The sequence below is a fragment of the Anopheles gambiae genome, chromosome 2, assembly GCF_943734735.2.
Source record: "Anopheles gambiae chromosome 2, idAnoGambNW_F1_1, whole genome shotgun sequence".
NCBI classification, from domain to species: domain Eukaryota; kingdom Metazoa; phylum Arthropoda; class Insecta; order Diptera; family Culicidae; genus Anopheles; species Anopheles gambiae.
The window spans coordinates 108,345,918-108,368,129 of NC_064601.1; the positions used below are offsets into that span (position 1 = coordinate 108,345,918).

A 22,212-nucleotide genomic window follows, 5' to 3' on the forward strand; every position below is an offset into this window, starting at 1 on the left:
AGTGAATTAAATGGTCATGCATGTTCACGAGCTTATCTGGGTACAGTTGATACAGATGGGCAAGATCGCCCAGTCTAACTCCGATCTCCTCCTTGGAGTATCGGTTTTGTGTGAGGAGGAAGATATCATTGTCGAGATCTGAGGCACTCGCTGGAGTTGGCACTATGGCGTAGTTCAATATGCCTTGATCATCAAAAAAATTGACTACTGCAGAAGGAGCGTCGAAGAAGCACGATCGCGTCACAAGAACAATGAAGCGAGCATTGATAAAATGACACGGATTATCGTCAAACTGCTTCCTTAGTAGGTCCGTTGGAAACTGCAAGAATAATACTTGTGTCATGGACTACAGTGGGATGTAATTGTGGAAGTGTATGCCTACCTGTTCCCATCCAGTGACGTCCAGTAGTACCACGTTCGCGTATCTTGGCTTGATTGCCGTTTTGATTGGTTGTTCCGTGGCAAACTTCACGGGATGTTGAGAGTTGAGCAACCTTATAAGCTCTGGATGGGTTTGAGATAATGTAGAAACGTTGGTGGTAACAATGCACACTTCGGCAGAAAAATTGGGTAGAAAGCGATGACGCGGTAGTCGAACGATCGCATCAATCGTTGGTGCAAGATTGTATCCATTAGAAATTGGAAAATTGAATCCTCCGATAGAAATTGCAATGCACAGTCCGTAAACAACTTTCAGTAAATGTGTAAACATGGTTCTATCCGTCTAACCGAGTGATTCCGGTCATGGCAGGAGTAATAGTGAGATAATCTGCCCAAGAAGTCTCTGGACTGACCTTATCACAATGAGAATTCTGATCATGATTTTTAAATGTTAAAAAATACTTTTAGCCTTAATAAACAATTGCTGAAAGCCATTCAATTACTAAAATCAGTACATATTTTATGAAAGTTGATAGAACCGCGACTTTGATTTATTCCGTATTGAATTGAATTTTAATGAATGATAGATTCAGAATCAGATGCCAATTTAAGCATGAAAAATTTACGTTTACCTGTATTTGTTTTGTGAAGTTATTACATCTTTTTCTTAGTTAGCAGCTCTAGCACAAATATCAGAATACCGACCAACCAACCAACCACTAACAGTACCCATACGCTCATCAAATCATCCCAACGAAACACCACACCTGAAATAGAGTGGCTTGCTTCTGGTTGGAGCAAGAGTGTACCATCATGCCGGTTGATGTCGAAATCCCACAGCCCCGTCTCGTAAAATAACCCAAAATAACGACGGAATGTGTCCAGAAGAGGGGAGTTTTTCGCAAACTGTAATCGGTAGGGCAAGGGTATGATTTTGTCCTTGAGTACGTAGAACGGATGTGCTAAGCCTTGGTACAACGGCGATGCTAGCAGCAATGCATCGCTGCATTCTTGCATCGAGCAGTAGTACAGGTGCATGTACATACCATAGACTCTTCGGTTCCGTTCTACTTGCGCATCGCTCAGCATCATGAAACGAAAGTCATCCAAAGTGTAATATGTTTGATGACTGTAACGGTCGCCATGTGGTATGTTTTGAGATAGTCACGGTATGTTCGATTTTTGGGACGGTTGCCATGCAGTAACTTTGAACTCGCGTTGGTCAGGGTGGCCTTCATCATCGTTTGCCGAATTAAGTAGAACTGAGGTGGATACTGTTTCGAAGCGGACGTTCGACACTTGATCGTCCAGGCGATCATAGAAACCTTTAGGAGGTTTCCCTTACTGGAAACGTTGGAGTTTAGAGGCCTTACCTTGGGTAGGGGGACATATCTAAACTCTTTAAATGAGAACTCGATAGATGTAGGATGGGCATAGTCCTATCCTGACAGTCCGAACGAATCTGACCTGCCATGATCGGAGTTGGTTTTATTTATACTCAAAAGAAGTTAAGGGTTTCTCACATTTGGTTCCGGGTTGTATGGTGAAAAGTTATTGTTTTCACTCAGCTAGTTACGTTTGTCTTTTGTTGACAAGAACGATGGTTCTTGTCACTAAGTTCCTGTTTTGGGTTTAATGCATATACCGTTCCTGCTTTGGGTTATAAAGCATAAACTGTTCCTGCTTATGTTGTACGTTTCGGTTGGTTCTGTTAAGTGTGTCACAATTGTTTTTATATGAACAGTTTGGCCTGAGCTCTTCCGGGTGTGTATGGTATGACCTGATTTACTGAGTGTGTTATAATGAATGTGTTACAATGGTGTGGCTTTCCAAAGTGTGTTACAATGTGTTTATAGCTGATAGTGTGTATTACAATATGTTCTGTATAGCAGATATGCTACAAAAGGAAACGCTTTCAGCTGTTTTGGGTGCACCAGAAACTCGTAGCCGGACTGCTTAAACTCGGCCATCGTATTTGGGCGCTTGTAGAACCGCCCTAGCGACATGAGGGCGATGATTCTGCTTAAATAGCGTCTGGAGAAGAATAACGCTAGCATGGAAAGGGAACCTAATATGAGGCGAGCTGCAAATGGCTGACCATGGTATGCTGTGCCACCAGCCCCGAAGAATATTTGTAGCATTAGATCGTGTTGGAAAATAAACGGGAAAAATAATCGAAGTACAAAACAAACCACAAACACAACACCGAGAAAGATGCAAGCATTGATGGAGAATGGTTTAAGCAGATGGGGAAAGAAGTAACGATTGAGTCTCACCGGACATGTCACGCACATTCCACCCATTTCGCGGAAGTAGAACTCATGTTGAAAATGTTTCCGCTCAACTGACATTTGAAAGTAGGCATCGGCATCGACAATCTCCGTATGCTGATCAAAGAAGGAGTAGTTTAAATTAAGTATCTTAACTCCAACTTCCCGAAACATTATATGCAGAATGCCCAAAAACATGTCAGGCTTTTTCCATATCATCATGTACGGATAGGTGTGGCGATCTACACCGATACGAATGAGAAAGCCGTGTAGGTTGGTAAGCTTGTTTGGGTACAGTCGGTGCACTTTGTCCAGATCGCCCAGATTGACGAAGATTTGCTCTTTGGAGTATCGGTTTTGTGTGTAGACACTGAGGTTGTACGCTGGTTCTGTGCTCGCTGATGGCATCGGTACTATTGCGTAGTTCACTATACCTTGATCATCCAAAAACTCTACTACTGTTGATCGATGCATGAAGAAGCATGATCGCGTTACGAGAACGATAAAGCGAGCATCAATGAAGTGGCAAGGATTCTCATTGAACTGGGTGATAAACAGCTTCACTGGAAACTGAATTCTGGGTTAGTTTAATTTATAATGTAAAATATGCTGTGTCAAATCAATCACCTGTTCCCATCCAGTGACGTCCAGTAGTACCACGTTCGCATATTTCAGCTTGGTTGCCGTTTTTATCGGTTGTTCCGTTGCAAACTTCACGGGATGTTGAGAGTTGAGCAATCTTATAAGCTCGGGATGGGTTTGAGATAATGTAGAAACGTTGGTGGTAACAATGCACACTTCGGCAGAAAAATTGGGTAGAAAGCGGTGACGCGGTAGTCGAACTATCGCATCAATCATTGGTGCAAGATTGCTTTCGCTTGAAACAGTTTGCAACAAACATATGACGTGTGTTGGGAAACAGAGGCAATAAACAATTTGCCATGAGAATAACCTACAGATCCATTCCATTTTAGGAGTAAAAATGAAATGATGCAGTCGAAAAGTCGAATGAGAAATGTTTGAGAGAGTTCATAGTCATTTGATCAGTTTAATGTACTGAATATTATTATACTTTATACAGATTAAACATGATAAAATATACATGATTTAGAGTGCTTTCATAATGAATGACATGAATTATTAAAATTTTTATATTTGAGGTAGATACCATGATCTAAACGTAAATGTTTGACTACACCTATATTTCTAGGTAATAATTTAAAAACATTAATTTTATTTGATCGTTCTATTTATTCGAGAAATAAACTCTGTTTATAAATGGATTGTTACGCTCGAAATTACCTCACACGAAAACATATTTGCATTAGAACATATTTTTGGAAAGTGTTTGAAAAGCATTGACGCAGACAGAAACGGATTCACCCATTTTACGAAACGCAAATACATTTCGAAAATGCTTACGGAAAACCATCAATAAGAATTTAACAAACTCATCGGAATCGTATTGTAAAAAATATTTTACTAATCTTAAAGATCATAAAGAAAGGAAAATCGTTTCAATACAGACCGATGCGGATGTGGCAGCCGAGCAGATTGGGGAGCTTTTTTGGGTATAGTCGATGGAGATTGTCGAAATCTTGATATTTGACGATGATCTCCTCCTTGGAAAACTGCTTTGTGTAAAAGGACTGATTTTCACCAACGCAGAAATCCTCAACGGCATCAGCACTGTTGCGTAATTTGCTACGATACCACGATCATTTAAAGAGTGCACTGTGTTTAATAATCCTTTACGGAGACATGATTGCGACACAAGAACGAAAAAGTGACCATCGATGGTGTAACATGGATTGTCTCTCAGAAGATATGATATTGGAATTTCATGATATATTGTAATGTAATACAATTAAAATGATTTCTTTTTTCCAAATCACCCGTTTCCATCCAATAGCAACCAGCAGGTCTGTATTGGCGTGTCTGAGTTTTGCTGGTGTTTTGAACGATTAGTCGATCACAAACTTCACAGATTATAGAGATCTTAGCAATCGATTTACGTTCTGATTTAAAATTGGGCAGATACCGAGATTGTTGTAGTTGAACAATAGTACAGTCTGCTCCCGAGTTACAAGGTTCTCGACATACGCGGATTGGGAGATACGCGGTTTTCTAAAGTTGACACATTAAATGTCATATCACTACAATTTGCTTCAAGAATTGTCCAATGCAGTAGATGTTTTTAACTATTTCGCTTTAAATCCATAAATATCAGATGTGTTCTACACGAATCTTAGCAAATTAATGAAAAAGTGTATAAAAGTACCAAATTTAATAAAACAATACCGATATATCAAATATTTTCGCGCTGAAAACCTTCAAACTGAATTTCCGAGGATTCCTCGGGAACGCATAAACCGCGTATTTCCGGAACTGACCGTATCTATGAAAAGTGGGCAAAAGAAAGCATTCGTTCGAGATCGTAGGAAGATAATTGACAACGCAATTTAAATAAAACAAGGCATGGAATAACATTCTGGGACAGCTTGCAGAAACCACTGTTACTGGAAATAATCTATGAAACTTTGTGTGGCAATGCATCCCCGCAAAGCACCACCACACGACATGGTTTTTGTTTTGATTTATGCATTCGACACCAAACCACCTCTCCCACAAACACGATCATACTGATCAACCATCCAACCACCACCAAAATCCAAACGCACTGTAGATCCTCGTAGTAGAAGATTACCTCCGAAAACGTTTCCCTCATTAGGGAAAGTCCTTCCAGAATGAGATTGTGCCGATCCTTTTGCCGCTGCCACAGGCCCGTGTCGCAGTACAGCCCAAAGTAGCGCTTCATCGTTCCGGCGATCGGTGAGTTCTTGGCAAACTGCATCGATTGCGTAGCTTCGATCGCTTTCTCGCGCAACACGTACATCGGAAAGGAATCTGCCTCAAACTCGGACAATGCGATCAACCAGGCATCGCCGCATGCTATGATCGTACAATAGTGACGATACAATCGAATGCCGAGCTTCCGGCGCAGGCGAGCAGTTTCTCTAGGGTTGAGCACCTTAGGGTAAAGATCTCCCAACAGTAAAGGTCTAGGTGTTTCGAGTACGATGCGAAAATCCGTTGCCCGGAACTCAAACATCGTTTCTGGTCGTTCGTAGAACTTTGACAATGACATCAGTGAGATGATCTTTGTGTTGTACGCTTCGGAGAGAAAGAATAGTAACATGGCCAGGATAAGAAGGGCGATACGAAACGCAAACGCTTGCCTGTACTCAACGCCACCACCTCCGAAGAATGTTAGCAATGTGAGATCGTAGCAAAAAATGGCTGGGTAGCGATGTTGCAGAAACTGGCAGACCAGATACACTGCTCCCAACACAATCCAGATACCGTACGAGAAAGGCTTCAGCAGATGGGTAAGAAAATCACGCCCCGTATCAACGGGACAGAGCATACACATGCCTCCCATTTCACGCAAATCTATCTCGTGCTGAAAGTGCTCCCGAAATGAGGCCGCATTGAATGATGCCTCCACTTCCTCATCGTCAATTATCTGAAAGACGTACGACAGGTTGAGCTTTTTGCGCCCAACATCGTTAAAAAAGTGACTGATTAAACCGCCTGCTTGATATGCACCATGTTTCGGCAGAATAATGTACGGGAAATCACTAAACACTCCTATGCGAATATGATACCGATGAAGATTAAGAAGTTTGTTCGCGTACAGTCGTTGCAGATGGTCGAGATCGTTCATGGGAACGTAGATCTTTGCTCTGGAGAATTGGTTCTCTGTGTACAGGCTGATGTTATGCACTGGTTCGGTGCTGTTTGATGGCATTGGAACTATTGCGTAGTTTACGATGCCGTACTGAACGAAAAATTTGACTATTGTTGGACGATCATTCACAAAGCACGATCGTGTGACAAGCACAATAAAACGAGCATCGATGAAGTGGCAAGGGTTCTCGTTGAACTGTTTCATTAGCAGCTTTACTGGAAACTAAAGAGAAACATCTGTATAACATGTATCCGAACGATTAAAAGAGCTTAAATGATCACCTGTTCCCAGCCAGTAGCATCTAGCAGCACCAAGTTCGCATACTTCCGAAGCAGCATGGGTATCATGTGATTGTGCGTTGCAAAAGTAACTGCATTCTTGGAGGATAGCAAAGGCACAACGTTCGGGTGGGTATGGCCTAACGTAGAAACGGCCGTCGTTATGATGCAAACTTCTGCATCGAAGTTGGGTATGTAACGATGGCGCTGTATTTGTACGATCGCGTCGATCGTGGGTGATAGATTGCATTCGTGCGAGAACGGTAGTTGTAAGGCACACAAAGAAAATTGAAAGCAACTGTAGACTGCGAATAGAACTATCTTCTGCAACATTTTCCTATTACACAGTAAGATCTGTTGGTGATATCTTCATGAAAGCGTGTAAAGTACTGTTAAAATCTTATAGTAGACCGAATGCTTTGTATCAACATTACGTGATGATGTATTACTAATGTTGTGAATCTGATATGAACATTCTGAATAATTAAGCTACCCTGTGACACGCTTTCTCGACGGAAATGAATAATGAATTTGTTTGACTTCAATAAAGAGAATTGTTAATGTTCTCCCATTTGTTCATTTCACATTAAACCATGCCCTCACTAATCGATACTTTCGCACTATTTGAAACTTTTGGACAACACGCCGCCTTCTCCGTTCCCGCCATGCTTCTAGTGCAATCTCACCCACAAAACAGACCGTACTGAATAACCACCCAACCATGATCAATATCCAGACGCAGGATAAATCATCGAAAAAGAAAATCACCTCCTGCAACATTGTTTTAAGGGAGTCATTTAGCATGCTTCTAAAAAGCTTCATATTAGACTGGTTTAACATGTAAGCCCACAGTCCACACTCATTAACCAGCCCAAACATTCGCTGGAAAAGATCAAAGAACGGTGAGTGTTGCATGAGCTGGATGAGCATCTTATCGATCATTAAAGGCTCCGGTACCATGTAAAGCGGTTTCATCAAGTCCAGCAGCTCCGACGATACCGCTACCCAGGCGTTGCCCTTGTACATCATGGCACAGTAATGCTCGTACACCCGTTGACCATAACGTTTTTGTGCGCGCAGTGTAGCCGGATAGGACAAGAAGTTGTTTTTGAGTTGGTCAAAAAAATCAACCCCCCCGCGACTGGACATGATACGAAGGTCCGACTGCTGTATCGCATCAAGTGTTTGCGGCTGCTCAGTAAACTTTGCGAACGACATCAGTGAGATAATTTTCGTATTATACGCTTCGGACAGGAAGAACATCAGCACCGCAAGGGTCAGCGTGACGATGCGGAAGGCAAAAGGTTGCCGATACTCAGCGCCACCACCGCCGAAGAACGTTACGGCGATCAGATCGTACCGGTATATGGTCGGGAACAGAATCTCAGCCACTCGACACAGCGCGAACAATCCACCCAGAATGAGCCATATCCCGAGCGAGAACGGTTTCAGCAGATGCCGGAGAAAGTCACGCACGGAGCGCACGGGACATACGAGATAAATGCCCGTTTCCTCCCGAAAGTATATCGTGTTTTTAAAGCTGAACCGCTCGTCCTGGAGGTTAAAATTCGCATCCATTACGTTGCGCAGTAGGGAATCATCGCTGTGGTAGGTCGTACCATTGCAACGCTTCCGGATTACAATGTTCACAAAGTTTGGTACCAGGCCGTATCCTTTCCCTTTGGAACCGTACATCAAATACGGATAGTTGGTGACGCCGTACATCGTGAATCGGTAACCATTAAGATTGCGCAGTTTGTCGGGGAAAAAGCGGTGTACCGGACGATCGGTTGAACGGAAGTAGTGCTCCTGCCCAGTGTACTGATTCCAGGTATACACCGAGACGGATTCGGACGAATTCGTGAAAGGGATGAGCACAAAGTTAAGGATTTCAAACTTGTGCAGATACTTCAATGCCGTTTCCTTCCGATCGAAGCTGGCGCCACCCATAAGGATCACAAATTTGGCCGATTTCTTGTAGCAGGGATGATGATTCAAGCGTTGCTGAATAAACTTGAAAGGAAACTAGTGTACGAACAAATCAGTAACTAAATTTTTGAATGATCTCATCCCAAGAACCACCATACCTCGTAGTGATAAGCCGTTAAGTCGAGTAGCACCATCGTGGCCAGCTTACGGATCTCCATATCAACGTACGAGTTCATTGTCACAAAAGTCGTTGGATACTGTTGAAGTAGAGAAGGTAGCAACAGAGGTGAGATCTTATCGAGCGAAGAGTTGGTGGTGGTAAAAATGCAAAAGCTTGTGCCGGTCGTGTCGGTAGAGTTGTCGTACGCTGCTACTGCATGCACCATCTCTAGCAGGGACGATTGTGTGACACCGAAAAGGACATTGAGGAGGAGTAGACTTTGAAAATAAACTGCAACTGGTTTGTTGTGGATGAGTTTCATTTTGTGACTGACGAAAAGGACATTCGTGAAGAGCTTTTCACACTAGCAGGTGAAATGGAAGGTGTAGATTTAATGGTGCTTTTAGGAAATGAAACGTTGTTAAATATTCATGCTGATTGGTGAAAGAAAAAAAAGCAATAGCTTAGCTCAGAAATAAGGAAACCCTATTGAACAGCTTGGTGCAACAGAGGACTTGGTTTAGATATTGTAAAAAAAGATTCTCAACCATGATCACACTTTTGCTATGGTTTCTGTTGGTCTTACTAGATCCTTTTCAGTGCGTTGATATTGTAAGCGTCGTTTTAAATATCGCTCAACAAGAACACACCATTCGTTCAGAAGGGCTTGAGGTATGTTTTGTGAAGCTTCGTGCTTACAGAGAACAGGTGAACTTGGATCACACGATGGGTTCAATATTGCAAGGATTAGGATCGAACTATCCCATCACAATTGCACAACAAACTCGGCCAGTGTTAATGTACGGTGTAAGAGATGCAACGCTAGTGCTGATGGATGCGACTGGGCACGGGGCTAAGGTACAATCAGTTCATTATTATTTGATTTGATCATGTCCATTTCGCAACGATTGATTGAGCTTTTGATGTACGTGACATTTGACTGTAACTTTCAGTTCCCGTCCACACTCGCCACACACCGTTTGGATACCCACGAATGCTACAGAAAATCGGCCAAATTCATCGTCATTGTAGATACGGCCTGTAACCGAACCGAGCTTACAAGCTTTTTCCACCGCCACGGGGTACTTAACTATGTCGCAATACCGCTCGAGCCTCCCGAGCCAAACTCCGCCACACCCATCGTCCAGGAACTGTACACAGCGAATCCATTCACGAACGAGTGGCACCTGTTCAACGGGCGCGATCACAACCGCTCCAGCACCGCCCGCTACTATCCCAACAAGCTGGCCAACATCCACGGGTACGAGCTGCTCGCCTTTGGGCTGTACGAGTTCCCGTACATCTTCGAAGTTACGGGTAACCATACCGCCGGTCTGCTGATGGAATTGCTGCACAATCTGATCGTGCGCAAGCTCAACGGCACGGTGCGCATGGTACGGAGCGAACGCACCCCACCGCTGCCCGGCCGGACCGAGTTCGATCTGACCTTTGCCTACACCAGCTTCCGAGCGCACTACATGCACGACGTGTCGCTGAAGGAGCGCGGTGGCTACTGTGTGCTGTGTCCCTTCCACACCGAGCGGGACTTTCTGCGCCACCTGCTGAAACCGTTCTCGTTCGGTATTTGGGCCGTGCTGGGCGCCCTGCTCGTCGGCTGCCGGTTGCTGGGCCACCTGTTTCCCGCCCTGTTCGAGCGGAACCTGCTGGAGCAGATCTTCTTCACTGCCGGCGCTTCCCACCGGCAACCGTTCCCAACGCGCATCGTGTCCTTTTCCGCGGCCGTCCTGATCTTCTTTCTGTCCGAGGCGTACAACGCCAAGATCGTCTCGCTGATGTCCGACTCGAAGTACTTCGATCGGCCGGAATCGGTGCGCGAGCTGATCGAGTCGGATTTAAAAGTTGCCATCCCGGGCGTTCGGGCATCGCTGCTGGCGGAGTCGTTGCCCGGCAAGCTGGTGAGCAGACGTCGCGCGGAGGCACTGTACCGCGAGCGGGGCCCACTGCTGTTCAACGAATACTGTACGGTAATGTACTGCTACCTGGCCTACCTGCAAACGACCGTGGGGCGCAATCTGCACGGCTTTCAGCAGTACGTTCTGCCCGATATGGTGTCGGAGCAGCTGCGGACACTGCAGCTAGCGACACACTCGCCATTCTATGACACATTTGCGGAGTACTACGAGCGATACTTTCAGAGCGGCATCTGGATGTACCGGCTGGAGTACATGAACCGTAAGCTTGTGCGGGAGATGCGATCGCTTGGCAGTCGCCTGGAGGAGGTCGTGTTCCATTTTGAGGATCTCGTCTGCGTCTGGGTGTTGATCGTGGTCGGTTGGGTGCTGAGCACGGTTGGTTTTGTGGCGGAGCTGCTGTGGGTGTGGCTCGAGCACAGGTACGGCGGCTATTTGTGGCAAAGGTCGAATCGGTTGTTCAGAAAATCAAGAATATAATGGAGCAAAAACATAAATCTATTCTATGTTTGCGAGAAAGAGACAAGCTTGAGCCGTAGAAAGGGATGAAAATGGAAAAGAATTTGCAAAGGCATACAAAACTGTCCTACGAGTTAGTATGGTTGGGTAGTCAATACAACCACTCCTTGATAGATGGCGCCAGTCGATTAAACGAGCAATGAGTAGCTTCAAAAAGTCTTGTGTTTTGACTCTTGGGTGAGCTTTTTTCCAATTTTCCGCCATTCGGATCAGTATATCATCATCTTATTTGGAATTAAAACTTGGTCTGCCTTATCATCATACTTATCATAATCAGTCTAATAAAATTGCAATCCATACTTCCATTTATTCTAGTTTCATTCTTTTAGGGTCACAATTATTGTTGTATTAAAATTGGTTCTTTCATAGAATATGAATGTATATTGCTTTGTAAACTTCCTTTAAACATCACAATTTGGATGTATTTTGTAGAAATAAACCCTTAACTACCACCACCACCACACACTGGTGACCGCAACCCGTCAAAGATGGCATGCCAGCATGGTGTCCACATTCTAGCGACCCCTTACACTAACTGGCTTTAACGCGTCCGATGCTAGTTTTATTTGGCTGCACACCTTATAACCAGCTCTGCCCTTTCTGAGGGCAGGCGCGTGCTCGCGCCCGTTTTGTGGTGGTTTGTTTCCCTGGAATCCAGCTGTGTTTTGAGCCTTTAAAGCGCTTAGCTCGACGCCTGTCGCGCGTGTTGGCTGGCATTTGAGGCATGCAAAATACCTTATTCTACTGAGCGCATTAGTCTCGCCTTAAGGTGCCAGCGTTTGGAGTGTAATCTGCACACACACACACACACGCCTCCCCCATTGGCAGGAGTAGATGGTAGGTTCGCTTGAACGCTTGAATGCAACCTAATGCGGATGGCATGACGCGAGCATTGGGCGAAAAGGGAAACAAGGTGAGCCCCAACAAGCCGAACAACACACCGGCCACATATCATGTCACCACAGCATTTGTTTCGATCGTTTGCGATTGCTGCTTTGAAAGGTAATATTTTGCACATGGTTTTCCACTCATTTGAAATGATATGTTGGAAAGGTTGTCCGAATCATTTTAAGTCTCAAGAATTAGGCACACAATTGGACACACCACAAACCATATTGGGGCTCTGCTCTCACTGGCTGCCATCAAAATGAAGCACAAAAGCAACAGATACTGGTTAGGTCGATTCATAACCGGAAGCAATTCTAAGCATGAGCACTCCCTCAACACTCTTACCCCAAAACGAGCAATCGGTTCATGAGCCCTTGAGGGGAACTTTTTTGTGTTCGGAAAACTTTACCAATCTCAATCGAGCTTTTGGCCCGAAAAAATCGAACTGCATTTAAAAGCTGATGGTTGTGTTTTGTTTCTCCTTGTTTGCTCTCCATTGGCAACTTCATTTCGTGCACCGCTTTTCAGCAGATTCATTGCTGCAGTTGCAGTTTGCTAAAATGCAAACAGTATCAAGCAATGGTGTATGGTGTGATAACGACTAGTAGCGAAAGCACCGAACAGAAAGTCAATTTTGGGGCAATGGTTTTGTTTGGAATTGTTTTTTTTTTTGTTGTCGACTTCAATCCGGCACCCTGCTTCGGGAGGTAGTTTGATTTTCATCCCGATGCCGAATCCGTGGTGGCTTTTTCGTGGTGGCAATTTGGGTGGCTGTTTTGAATAGAATGGTTTAGTCCCACTCCTCCGACCAGGGAATCAATATGAACCGCAACCAGGACCGTCATCAGTGCGGCGGGTGGAACTCTACTCTGCACAGAGAGCATGGCAACACTTGCATTCAACAATTTCTCATAAATGCAGTCGGACTAGGAGCATACACACACACACACACACACACACAAACTCTCCATGTTTGGGCATCTGTTTCCATTTCGATTGGTGTTCTTGTATTTCTGTGTTATTTTTGGTTTTTCTTCAGCTTTGAGGAAAAAAAACAACGTCTCCCCACACCAAAGGCCATGTTATTGTTTTGGGGTCGGTTGATGTTAGCAGCTGCTTTTGAAACGTTTGCCTCCCGCTCCTAGACCACAACGCAAACCGCTCCCTGGAGCCCTGGAGGGCATCACGTGATGCGGGTGTTAGTTATGCTGCAGTTTTCGATGTTTCGATGTTTCGATTTCAAACCCGTTTACACCAGCAGCACTTGGGAACGCAATGCATTAGAAACGCAAAACTCACCCACCACCACCCAGCCCGTTGAGTGATTTCGGGCATCGTCATTCACCGGCTCACACCGACAGGTCATTTATTGCACTTGCACTTGCACAGGATCTGCCACTAGCGCCCTAGCTCGAGATTGTGTTTGTGAATGCACGGGGGCAAACGGGATATTTGCGGTGTGGTTTGTGGTGCGGGGGTGTGGAAAAGGTCGGTACCGTCTCGCGTGGAATGTGTAAAATTAAACTGTCAGCACAAGTGGGTAGCGTTTGGGTTTGAATGGTGATTGGATTTTAAGCTGGACGATGGTTGAAGTTGGACATTTGTAGAATGTTTTGGGAAAGCTGTCGTTTCCCGTGGCGTATTTTTTTCAATTAATTTTATGAATTTTAATTGCAATGAGGCGAATGTTCTTAATGGTTTTTGAATCCATTTTATGCTGTACTTAGTGTTATTTATTTCTGTTCTATCGTTTCATATTTTGTTTTATTTGTTTTCATGGTGTCTCATTTTCGCCTCTCTTTTTTATTCCTTTGGATCATTGAATTTATATATCTTGTCTATTGTTTATGTCTTCTTCATAGTTTTTGTTTTAGCTTATATGTTGTTGCATTGTTTCACTTGTATCTCTTGTTTATTCCTTTGGATGTATATTTTTACATACTTCTTTTACTTTTTTCATTCGTATCATTTTCATACATTTAAGTTAAATATTTTCATGTTGTCTTATTTTTGTTTTTCACTTATGATATCACTATTCCTTCATAAACCTTCGGTAAATTTATACCATCATAGCTTTTGTTTATTCAATTTAATTAATCATTGAAAATAAACGGATTGTTTTGATGCAAATTAGTAATTCAAACTTGTTATTAACTAAAAGACATAAACAAGTGTACATTCATGTGAGTTATGAACCAAACAATAGAGGAGACAGATACAATTATTTTCATTTCTCCCCATTTATGGACTCACGACCCATAGCCCATACCCGTGCAGCAAATCAGTGTGTGAGGAATAATAAACAAACATAAAAAAGTGCCAAAAGCGCGTAACAATTGTTAATAATTTCACTGCAACACGCAAACACTTCCCCAAAAAACTACAAAACATGGTATAAAAACGTGTACAAAATAATCTTTGCGTTCAACGCACACAAAACCCGTTTTCCAGCTAAACAAACGATAAAACGAACACTAGAAAAGCAAACTTTAGCCGTTATAGTCTCGGAGTTCGCGGGCACACACGGCTTGAGCAAACCGGAACTACCCCCAGAATGTGTACAAACGCACAATAAGACGCACCAAAAACCTAAACAATGGTGCTCGTAGCCCAGTAAGAAGCGGTGGAGCTTCCGGGGGGGGAAAGCAGCATACAGAAACGACACTGGCACAGCACATTCTCACACGCCTCTCCGTGTGCGTTGGAAGCTTGGTTGGTCACCTTCTGGTTGGCTCGAACCAACTCCGACGGACCGAGCAGATCGATCCGGAAAGGGCATTGAATTCTAAACACGAAACTGCCCACACCCCTTCAGATTCGGTAATGAACTGTGCGTGTTGTGGAGAGTATCCGTATCGGTATTTGTTGGTGATGGTTAGCGGGTTACGCTAACAGATTGATTCCCACCGGCTAGGCCCACCGATGGTTGGCTGGCTGGCAAATGGGCGAGGAAGGATCAATAAAATACCGAAATACACTGGCCAACTGGCGTACTTAGCAGCTGTGGGAGGGCAGGGGAATGAGAGGGTGCTAGAGGGTACAGGGCAAATATACACGCACGTTACGCGTCTGCTTGGGTACGTGTTTATTTGGGTATAAATCATTGCCCGGTGGGTGGGCGCTTCGATAGGAACGGTAGAGGTTGTTGGATTGCTGTGCTGGAAAGTCCTTTTAATTCCAATACGTGCGCCACAGGTTTCGCCGATGGGTACGGGGTGTGCAAACATCAGCTGGTTCTTGCCACAGAGACTAGAAGAGGCTTAGAGTGCGAACTCACAGGTGACACATGTTAGTACACAGATTGTGGACAGATGGCAGTGGCTTAAAGTAGAAGTGATCATCGAAAGGTAGAAAACGAGAACCAATGGAATATATATTATATCCATGTTTAGTACGATATAATACATTCCTTTACCATTACTGGAAATAAAGCATTCGTGAACTTCCAAACCAACACGTTTCATCATCAATTGGATGTAAAAATTGGAAAACCAAACCCCTTTAACTATCATCATCCTCACCAGCTCCCCCAAATCAATCTTCCGCACGAACCGGAACAGAACACAGGAAGGTGAGAAAACAAACGAGCTGCGAGAAGGCGGCGGCGGCGGCTGCAAACGGATGATGCTTGAACCCCGCGTTAAGCAAACAGGACGAACGTGCCTGCTGTCCAGATTCTATCACGTGTTGCTATCTGTCGAACCGACCCTCTATCCTGCGCGTGTTCAAACGCACGGTAAACGATTACAAACCACGGCCGGTGTACGCACGCACGCACGCACGCAGTCTTATGTGATCGTTGTCAGGTGGAAGGAAGGAAGCAAGCAGCACATACCAAATGATTCTTGATGTGTGTGTGTGTATTTGTGCGCATGCAATGGAATCGCAAAGGGAAAGCACGCATAAAAATATTTGAATTGAATCAATAATGGCTAACGGGTGGAATGGATATTCCGGGCCACGGTGGAATGTGTTTCTGGTGAATTGGTTTTTCCAACCGATTGACCCCCCCCCCCCCACCGAACCCACCTTCTTATCCATGCACCCTTTTTAGACCTCGCACTGCCTGCTGGCTCAAGTGATGAGGGAAAGCATGAGTAATGGGGGACCCCGTTCTGAGGGTTGATGTTTTCATTGATGCGTTCTGGTTGAAGGGCACGGATTGGGATGGGAAGGATGGGACTGGTGAAAAAAAATTGGACGAGAGAAGATATATTTGCAACAAACCATAAGGCAACAACAACAATGCGTTGGTGGGGTGGGCTAGGGGCCCGGGCCTATCGGCAGATAAATCACGTACCGGATTGCAATCAATTTCGCTGAGCACGCGGCTGGCGGGAGGTTTAACCGGTTGCGTTTTCATGTTTACCTTTCCAAAAACGGGGCACCGCACCGGGAGGATAAGTTCGGAATCAAATTCGTCTGTGAGTAATATTTGTGTAAAAATATACATATCATCGTATGCGATTGTATTTACCATCTGCGTACGTTGGAGGGTTTTATCCAGCGGAAAAGGGAAAGGATAGCTGCCGTGCCCGTTGTTTCTAGATGTAAATTCGTTCACTGGAATGTGCCGGCGTAGCATGCATTACAATGTGCGCGACAGTGAGCATCATCACGTACATTTGAATGCACTCGGTTTAATCTGTGCCCATGGTAAACCACATTAATTACAGCGGAATAATTTAGTTCGTGATTGAAATATATAATTTACCGTTCAGAAAAAAAGCAAATATACAATTTAAACGAATTCATTAAGCCGAGATGTTTACAGTTTGATTTTGACATGAATGAACATTTTCAATGGAAATTGTGGAAAGTTTGTTCAAAGCATCGTATTCAACCGGTTCATTTCGCATCGTTGCTCTTAGCTAAACGCCTACAGTTATGCAAAATTATGCTTTAAATGTTTTTAAATCATACAATTGCATACTTTTAGGCGTAAAATTCCGAGAAATATTAGCGATTTTTAGCATTTGGCAGTTTCTAATCATGTTTTAAAACAATTTGAATGAACTTTAAAAGGCGTTTAAATTAGCTTACGTTTTAGGCATTTTCTTCGCTCAAGACCTTTCCTTCCATGAAGTCATCAACGATAGTAACATATCGTTCTCGCCAGGTCACTTATAATCGAACTTCAATTACATTTTAATTTCAAATAGAGATATTTATTAAATTCCGTTTCGTAAGGCTGCAACCTTTCTCGATTTGCTTCCCTGAAACACAAACACACATACAACTTGGCATGCATTTATTATGCAAAACTTATTCAACCCGGCTCGATGTACGTACTCCTGCGGACGGTATCCTTGCAAACCGTTCCGGTGAGTTTCCGGAGAAAAGCATGTTGTACTGTTAAACGTCAGCTTGGCCTTTCCAAAAAAAAAAAAGGATGAATAAGATAGGAAGAAAGAAACAGAACAGCACCGAGGAACGTCAGCCTGTAACCACCCGATCTTCCTTCCGAATTTTACTAGGTTCCAAATGGGATGTTACTAAAAGTATGCAGTGACCAGTAGGTCACAGACAAACAAATGGTTGAACAAATGTTGAACGGCTAGCAGCATCTTGCCAGCAGCGAAGCTAGCCAGAACACGGGCACGTAATCGGTTACCGTGGTTTGCCGGGTGCTGCCGGGTGCAGCCTCTGCCCAAGCTTTCTTGTAAAAGAACACAGGACGTGTCAAATATGTTTCCCAGAGCAAAGGAAGACATTCCTCTTCTTTGCTTGCTAGCAGTGAAACAGGACAGCTGCCCCGTGATTGAGTGGGTACTGCAGAATCATCTTCCGGCCCCTTGAGCAGTGCGTTGACAAAGCGCTCTCCAGGTAAGGCGATGAGGATACAAGCTGGCGGAGAAGAAATTTATTATCAAATTAATTTGATATCTCCTAAAGAGCCGTTCTGTACTTTCCCTCAGCTCAAAACGCTGCCCCTGAGTTACTTGAAAATACCAATTGAATCATCGGTGCATTCAGCATAATGCAACTTTTGCAGCAATTTGCAATTTTGTTGCCGTATTCTGCTCACTCACTCACAGGTCGGGTTTAAAGGGGTACTGAAGAACCCAACAGCAAGTGCACCGATGGTACCAGTTTACTGTGCAGGAGAAGAAGAGGCAAAGGAGCACCCAGCCAGAAGCGGAGCGTGGATGTACACTCCAAAAACTGAAGAAACTTTAAATTAGTTTCCCTCCAACCATTGAGAAGGTCAAGGAGCTCTTTGCTTGTTGGAAAGCTACAAAAGCTACGGGAGTCTACAAGAGAGTTTTTGTGGAGGATTTTTCATATCCCCCCCTTTTTCCAGCACTAAAAGAGGGAGAAGGTTGTGCGGGCTTGTCCCATTTTTGCACTGTATACTAAGCTGCCCTCTCTGCTGGTGGAGGGCTAACAAGTTTTGCTAATACCGCAATTAGGTGCATGATTCAATTTGTGTCCAGTGGCTGGATTTGTTTGTTACATTCCAGTGCGACAAGCATTTTTGGCGGTTGGAAGCTGGTAGGTAGACACCCCAGCGGCCAAAGGGATGTATCATCAATTAGGCAAATAATCAGCAAATTAGAATTTAAACTTTTCCAAGCTTTCGGTGCAAATCTCATGAATAAAGTTGTTGCTAAAAGACTACAATTGTACGTTCGTACAGCACGGCATGGCTTTAATTAGAGGGAAATCTTAAACATCCAGCAAGCGCACGGTTATCCATCTCGTCGGTTGATCGGTCCACGTGCCCGTGCAGCAATGGTCATGGACGCTACGACCGCAAGCGCAAGGATGCGAACACTTTCGCTAAGTAATGAAATCTAGACAGTATTCGCCACCTCGGGATCGAATAAATTAATACCATTAGCGTCTGGGCCGGTTGGTCGGGGGACCACCACCAGCACCAGTGCTACGTCAGATGCTGTGCGCGCCCCGACCGTGTTGTCACCGACACAGACGTTCGTTCTTTGCTTGATGCATTCCAATGGTGTGTATGGAAATTCACGAAATTTAGCTTCAGGAGAAGAAGCTAAGGGCTTGAATGTTAAACGGTTAAACGGCGCTTTACACCATCATCGTGGATTCGATTCTGATTCCGCTTTGTAGTGGAGAGCTGATTGATTTTTGATTGCAATTTAACTTCACCCAGTGCCTTGATCGGTGAACTTGGAATTGGGGGAAGATTGATGGGTGTGCAATTGCAGTTGAATGAAATGCAATTAAGCTAGCACAATCGTGCATTACAAGCCCGGTTACTATGAATTCAATGTAAAAACCCATAACGAAATTCAAACGAGCATTTACTCAATGTCTTAAATGCATCCTTGAAACATGTAATCAAACAACCGGAAAGCTTCCGCATGAGAAGTTCCGCGCGAAAAAACTTTTCTCTCGAGCGCTCCCGTTGGGCGAAAGCATTAATCCAATTAACGTAAGTGCCTTCCCTTCAGTGGGCCCTCCGCAGCGTGCAGGCTGCCGGATTCGTCGTTTGAAGTCATTTCTATTAGCTCACTCGGTAAGTGATTCAGTCAGCGGCTCCTCCTCTAATGAACTATTTGCACATTTGGCAGGGTACGAATTCGAATCCGTTTCCACGCTTACATGTTAACCATGGCCATGTCACAAAATGGCACAGCCGGATATTCCAACCGGTTTCCTAAACAGCAGAGATTGGTGTGTATTTGCCTTGCAGGTTTTTCTGCCGATAATTATGATTGATGATTGATCGGAGCAGTACCCGGAATGACCACCGTCTGGAACTTCCTCCAATACCTTAAACGGAACTAGAAGCAAGGGGGTGCTTCCCCTCTCTCTTTGGCGTTGGGAAAACGTCGGAAACGTTGTAACCACTAATGTGACTCCTGACACTGAAGGCCATTAGGTGGTGATGGGTGGTGGGAAAGGTTTCACATTTCAGCAAACGAGTAGTGACACACCATTTCGATAGGTGCTGCTGAAGGGGAAATGGTAGCCGAATTGAGTTAAATTAATTAATTGGAGTGGAGGTAAAGGCAACGGGCTTGCAATATTTCGCAATAGAGGGAGACGTTCGTTTCAGTATGACTTTCGAGTTAATGCAGTTCATTAGCTAATTTAACGGGAGCTGGATTACTTATGGTGATGTACTGCTTACTTAATAGACTTTTCGCTCTTGGTCTTTCTGCTCTCTGGTTGATGGTGTCGTTTACCAATCCGATATTCCCAACATTATTGAGCAGAATGCTATCTCTTTCACGATTTTATGTTATATATGGTCATTCGTTGTCTAGCAAATGATACGGTTGGCCCACAAGGACCGAAATAGTCTTAAGTAGCGTAGTGTGTCAAGAATAGTTCGCAATGATTCATCTATATACATCTTCAGTGATGAGTGAATTAATCTCAAATCGAATATCCAAAGATTTATGAAGCTCCAAAGAGTTCATAAGTCTCTAATTCATCCAATACTTAACATTTATGATCTTCTAAATCCCTGAAGACTCATGAATCTTTCAAGATTCCAATAAATCTCAAAGCTCCACGAACATCTAACGCGTATCTCATGATTTGTTTCAACTAGACACGAAAAAGAGCTCAAATTTACAATTAATGCATGCAACCATAGTGAAACAAGCAAAGAAATGAAGAGATAAAGTCGATACATCGATACATCTTCAAGTATGTCGTTAGATTTTCATGTTACTTTAGACATTCATGAATCTTGTGAGGTTCTTTTTCTTTCAATATTGAAATATTCTTGAATATTGATATTTGAGATTGAGATTCATTGTTTCTCTTCGAAGATTCATTTAGATATATGAATCTGAATGAAATTTGCTCATCTCTAGTCTTAAGATTTCAACAACAGTGACAGGACCTTCAAATAATCGACCTTCGTTTGGAACTCCAACACTTAATTTTGTCTTAATTTTGTCTCAATTTGGCTCAATCTTTCAATAGTGTTAGTGTTAGTTCTTTAGAGACAAAAGTTTATAAAACTTACGAGACATATTACAACATTTTCTTTCCCTTTTTTATCTTCAGCTTGTGAAGCACCTTCCACCAGTTGTTCCAGAACAACACTCAGCACAGAACGGCGGCTTGTGATGTGAGCTCGACATAACCGCACGACATCCCGCTAAATATGAACTGCACCGCCATCAATAGCAACCAGATCGAAACGACACCAAACAACCTGCCCCGGCTGATGGGGGGCATGGGCACGGCGACACCTCTGTCCACCAGCCACACACCAACCAGCCGCACGGCCAAAGCGACCATCTGCAGCGGCCCGGGCGGTACGGGCGGTAGCGTAGGGACGACCGTGTTCTTCCACCGCACCACCAACAACCTGCTGGATGTGCCGCGCACCGCCAACAGCTCCGAGGAGGAAAACTCACCGACGGAATTGAACACCTGCCGCAAGCTGACCGAAAAGCCCCCGCTGGTACTGTGCTGCAGGGTTAGCGTCCGAGAAAAATCGGTTCACTAAACCATGCCCTTCTCATTTGCAGGTGAAACGACTAACGATGGGTATCCTTAGGACGGCCGAAGATAGCCGACCGCTCGTGCACAGTTCGTCCTCGCCGTCGAGCTCGTCCAGCTCCTCCCAGACGATCTCGGACGGGTACGTGAACGAGGGCATCTGTGCCGACACGGCCGAGACGACGCTCTCGACGACAGTGTTCACCACCTGCAGCAGCAACAGCAACAAACTGTCCGGCTCGGCAACATCGGCCACCATCACCACCACTCCGACGATGGCCGCTGGCAGCAGCACAATCCGAAGTCCGCTCACGCCGGGAACGTCGCTGGGTGCGGCGGGAACCAGCATACTGTTCGATGCCGGTGGCCCCCGCTACAACCATACGGCGACCACCCTGCTCTACCCACCGGCCGTTCCGCTGCGCAACGATAGCCTCAGCCTGAAGGAACAGCACGAGCTGAAAGGGGCGCCCTGGTTCCAGGCGGGCATACCGCGCGAAATTTCGCTCGAGGTGCTTTCGCGCCAAAACCCGGGCGCATTCCTGGTGCGCCAAAGCACAACCAAACCGGGCTGCTTCGCGCTGTCGCTACGTGTACCGCCGCCGGCCCCGAAAGTGGCCCACTATCTAATACTAAGAACGATACGGGGGTATAAAATTAAGGT

General features: G+C 44.6%; 3 protein-coding genes across 6 annotated transcripts in view; 1 reads left to right on the forward strand and 2 right to left on the reverse strand.

Annotated features, from left to right (window-relative positions):
- The window catches only part of LOC1270184 (EGFR adapter protein), a 65,823-nt gene that overhangs the window by 42,572 nt on the left and 1,039 nt on the right, over positions 1 to 22,212 (forward strand). For all 4 annotated transcript variants that reach the window (XM_061643182.1, XM_061643183.1, XM_061643184.1 and 1 more), the window contains exons 4-5: positions 21,108 to 21,510; positions 21,578 to 22,210. In XM_061643182.1, the coding sequence (XP_061499166.1) occupies positions 21,208 to 21,510; positions 21,578 to 22,210 (936 nt within the window). In that variant the 5' untranslated portion in view covers positions 21,108 to 21,207. The remainder of the gene's footprint in view (positions 1 to 21,107; positions 21,511 to 21,577; positions 22,211 to 22,212) is intronic.
- Positions 855 to 3,171, reverse strand: LOC133392059 (uncharacterized). The gene is made up of 2 exons (XM_061649896.1): positions 2,293 to 3,171; positions 855 to 1,510 (listed from the first exon to the last, which is right to left on the reverse strand). The coding sequence occupies exons 1-2, from the start codon at positions 3,123 to 3,125 to the stop codon at positions 1,036 to 1,038; spliced, it is 1,308 nt and encodes a 435-aa protein (XP_061505880.1). The 5' UTR covers positions 3,126 to 3,171; the 3' UTR covers positions 855 to 1,035.
- LOC133391004 (uncharacterized) lies at positions 5,151 to 8,845 on the reverse strand. The gene is made up of 3 exons (XM_061640538.1): positions 8,768 to 8,845; positions 7,835 to 8,693; positions 5,151 to 6,302 (listed from the first exon to the last, which is right to left on the reverse strand). The coding sequence occupies exons 1-3, from the start codon at positions 8,843 to 8,845 to the stop codon at positions 5,182 to 5,184; spliced, it is 2,058 nt and encodes a 685-aa protein (XP_061496522.1). The 3' UTR covers positions 5,151 to 5,181.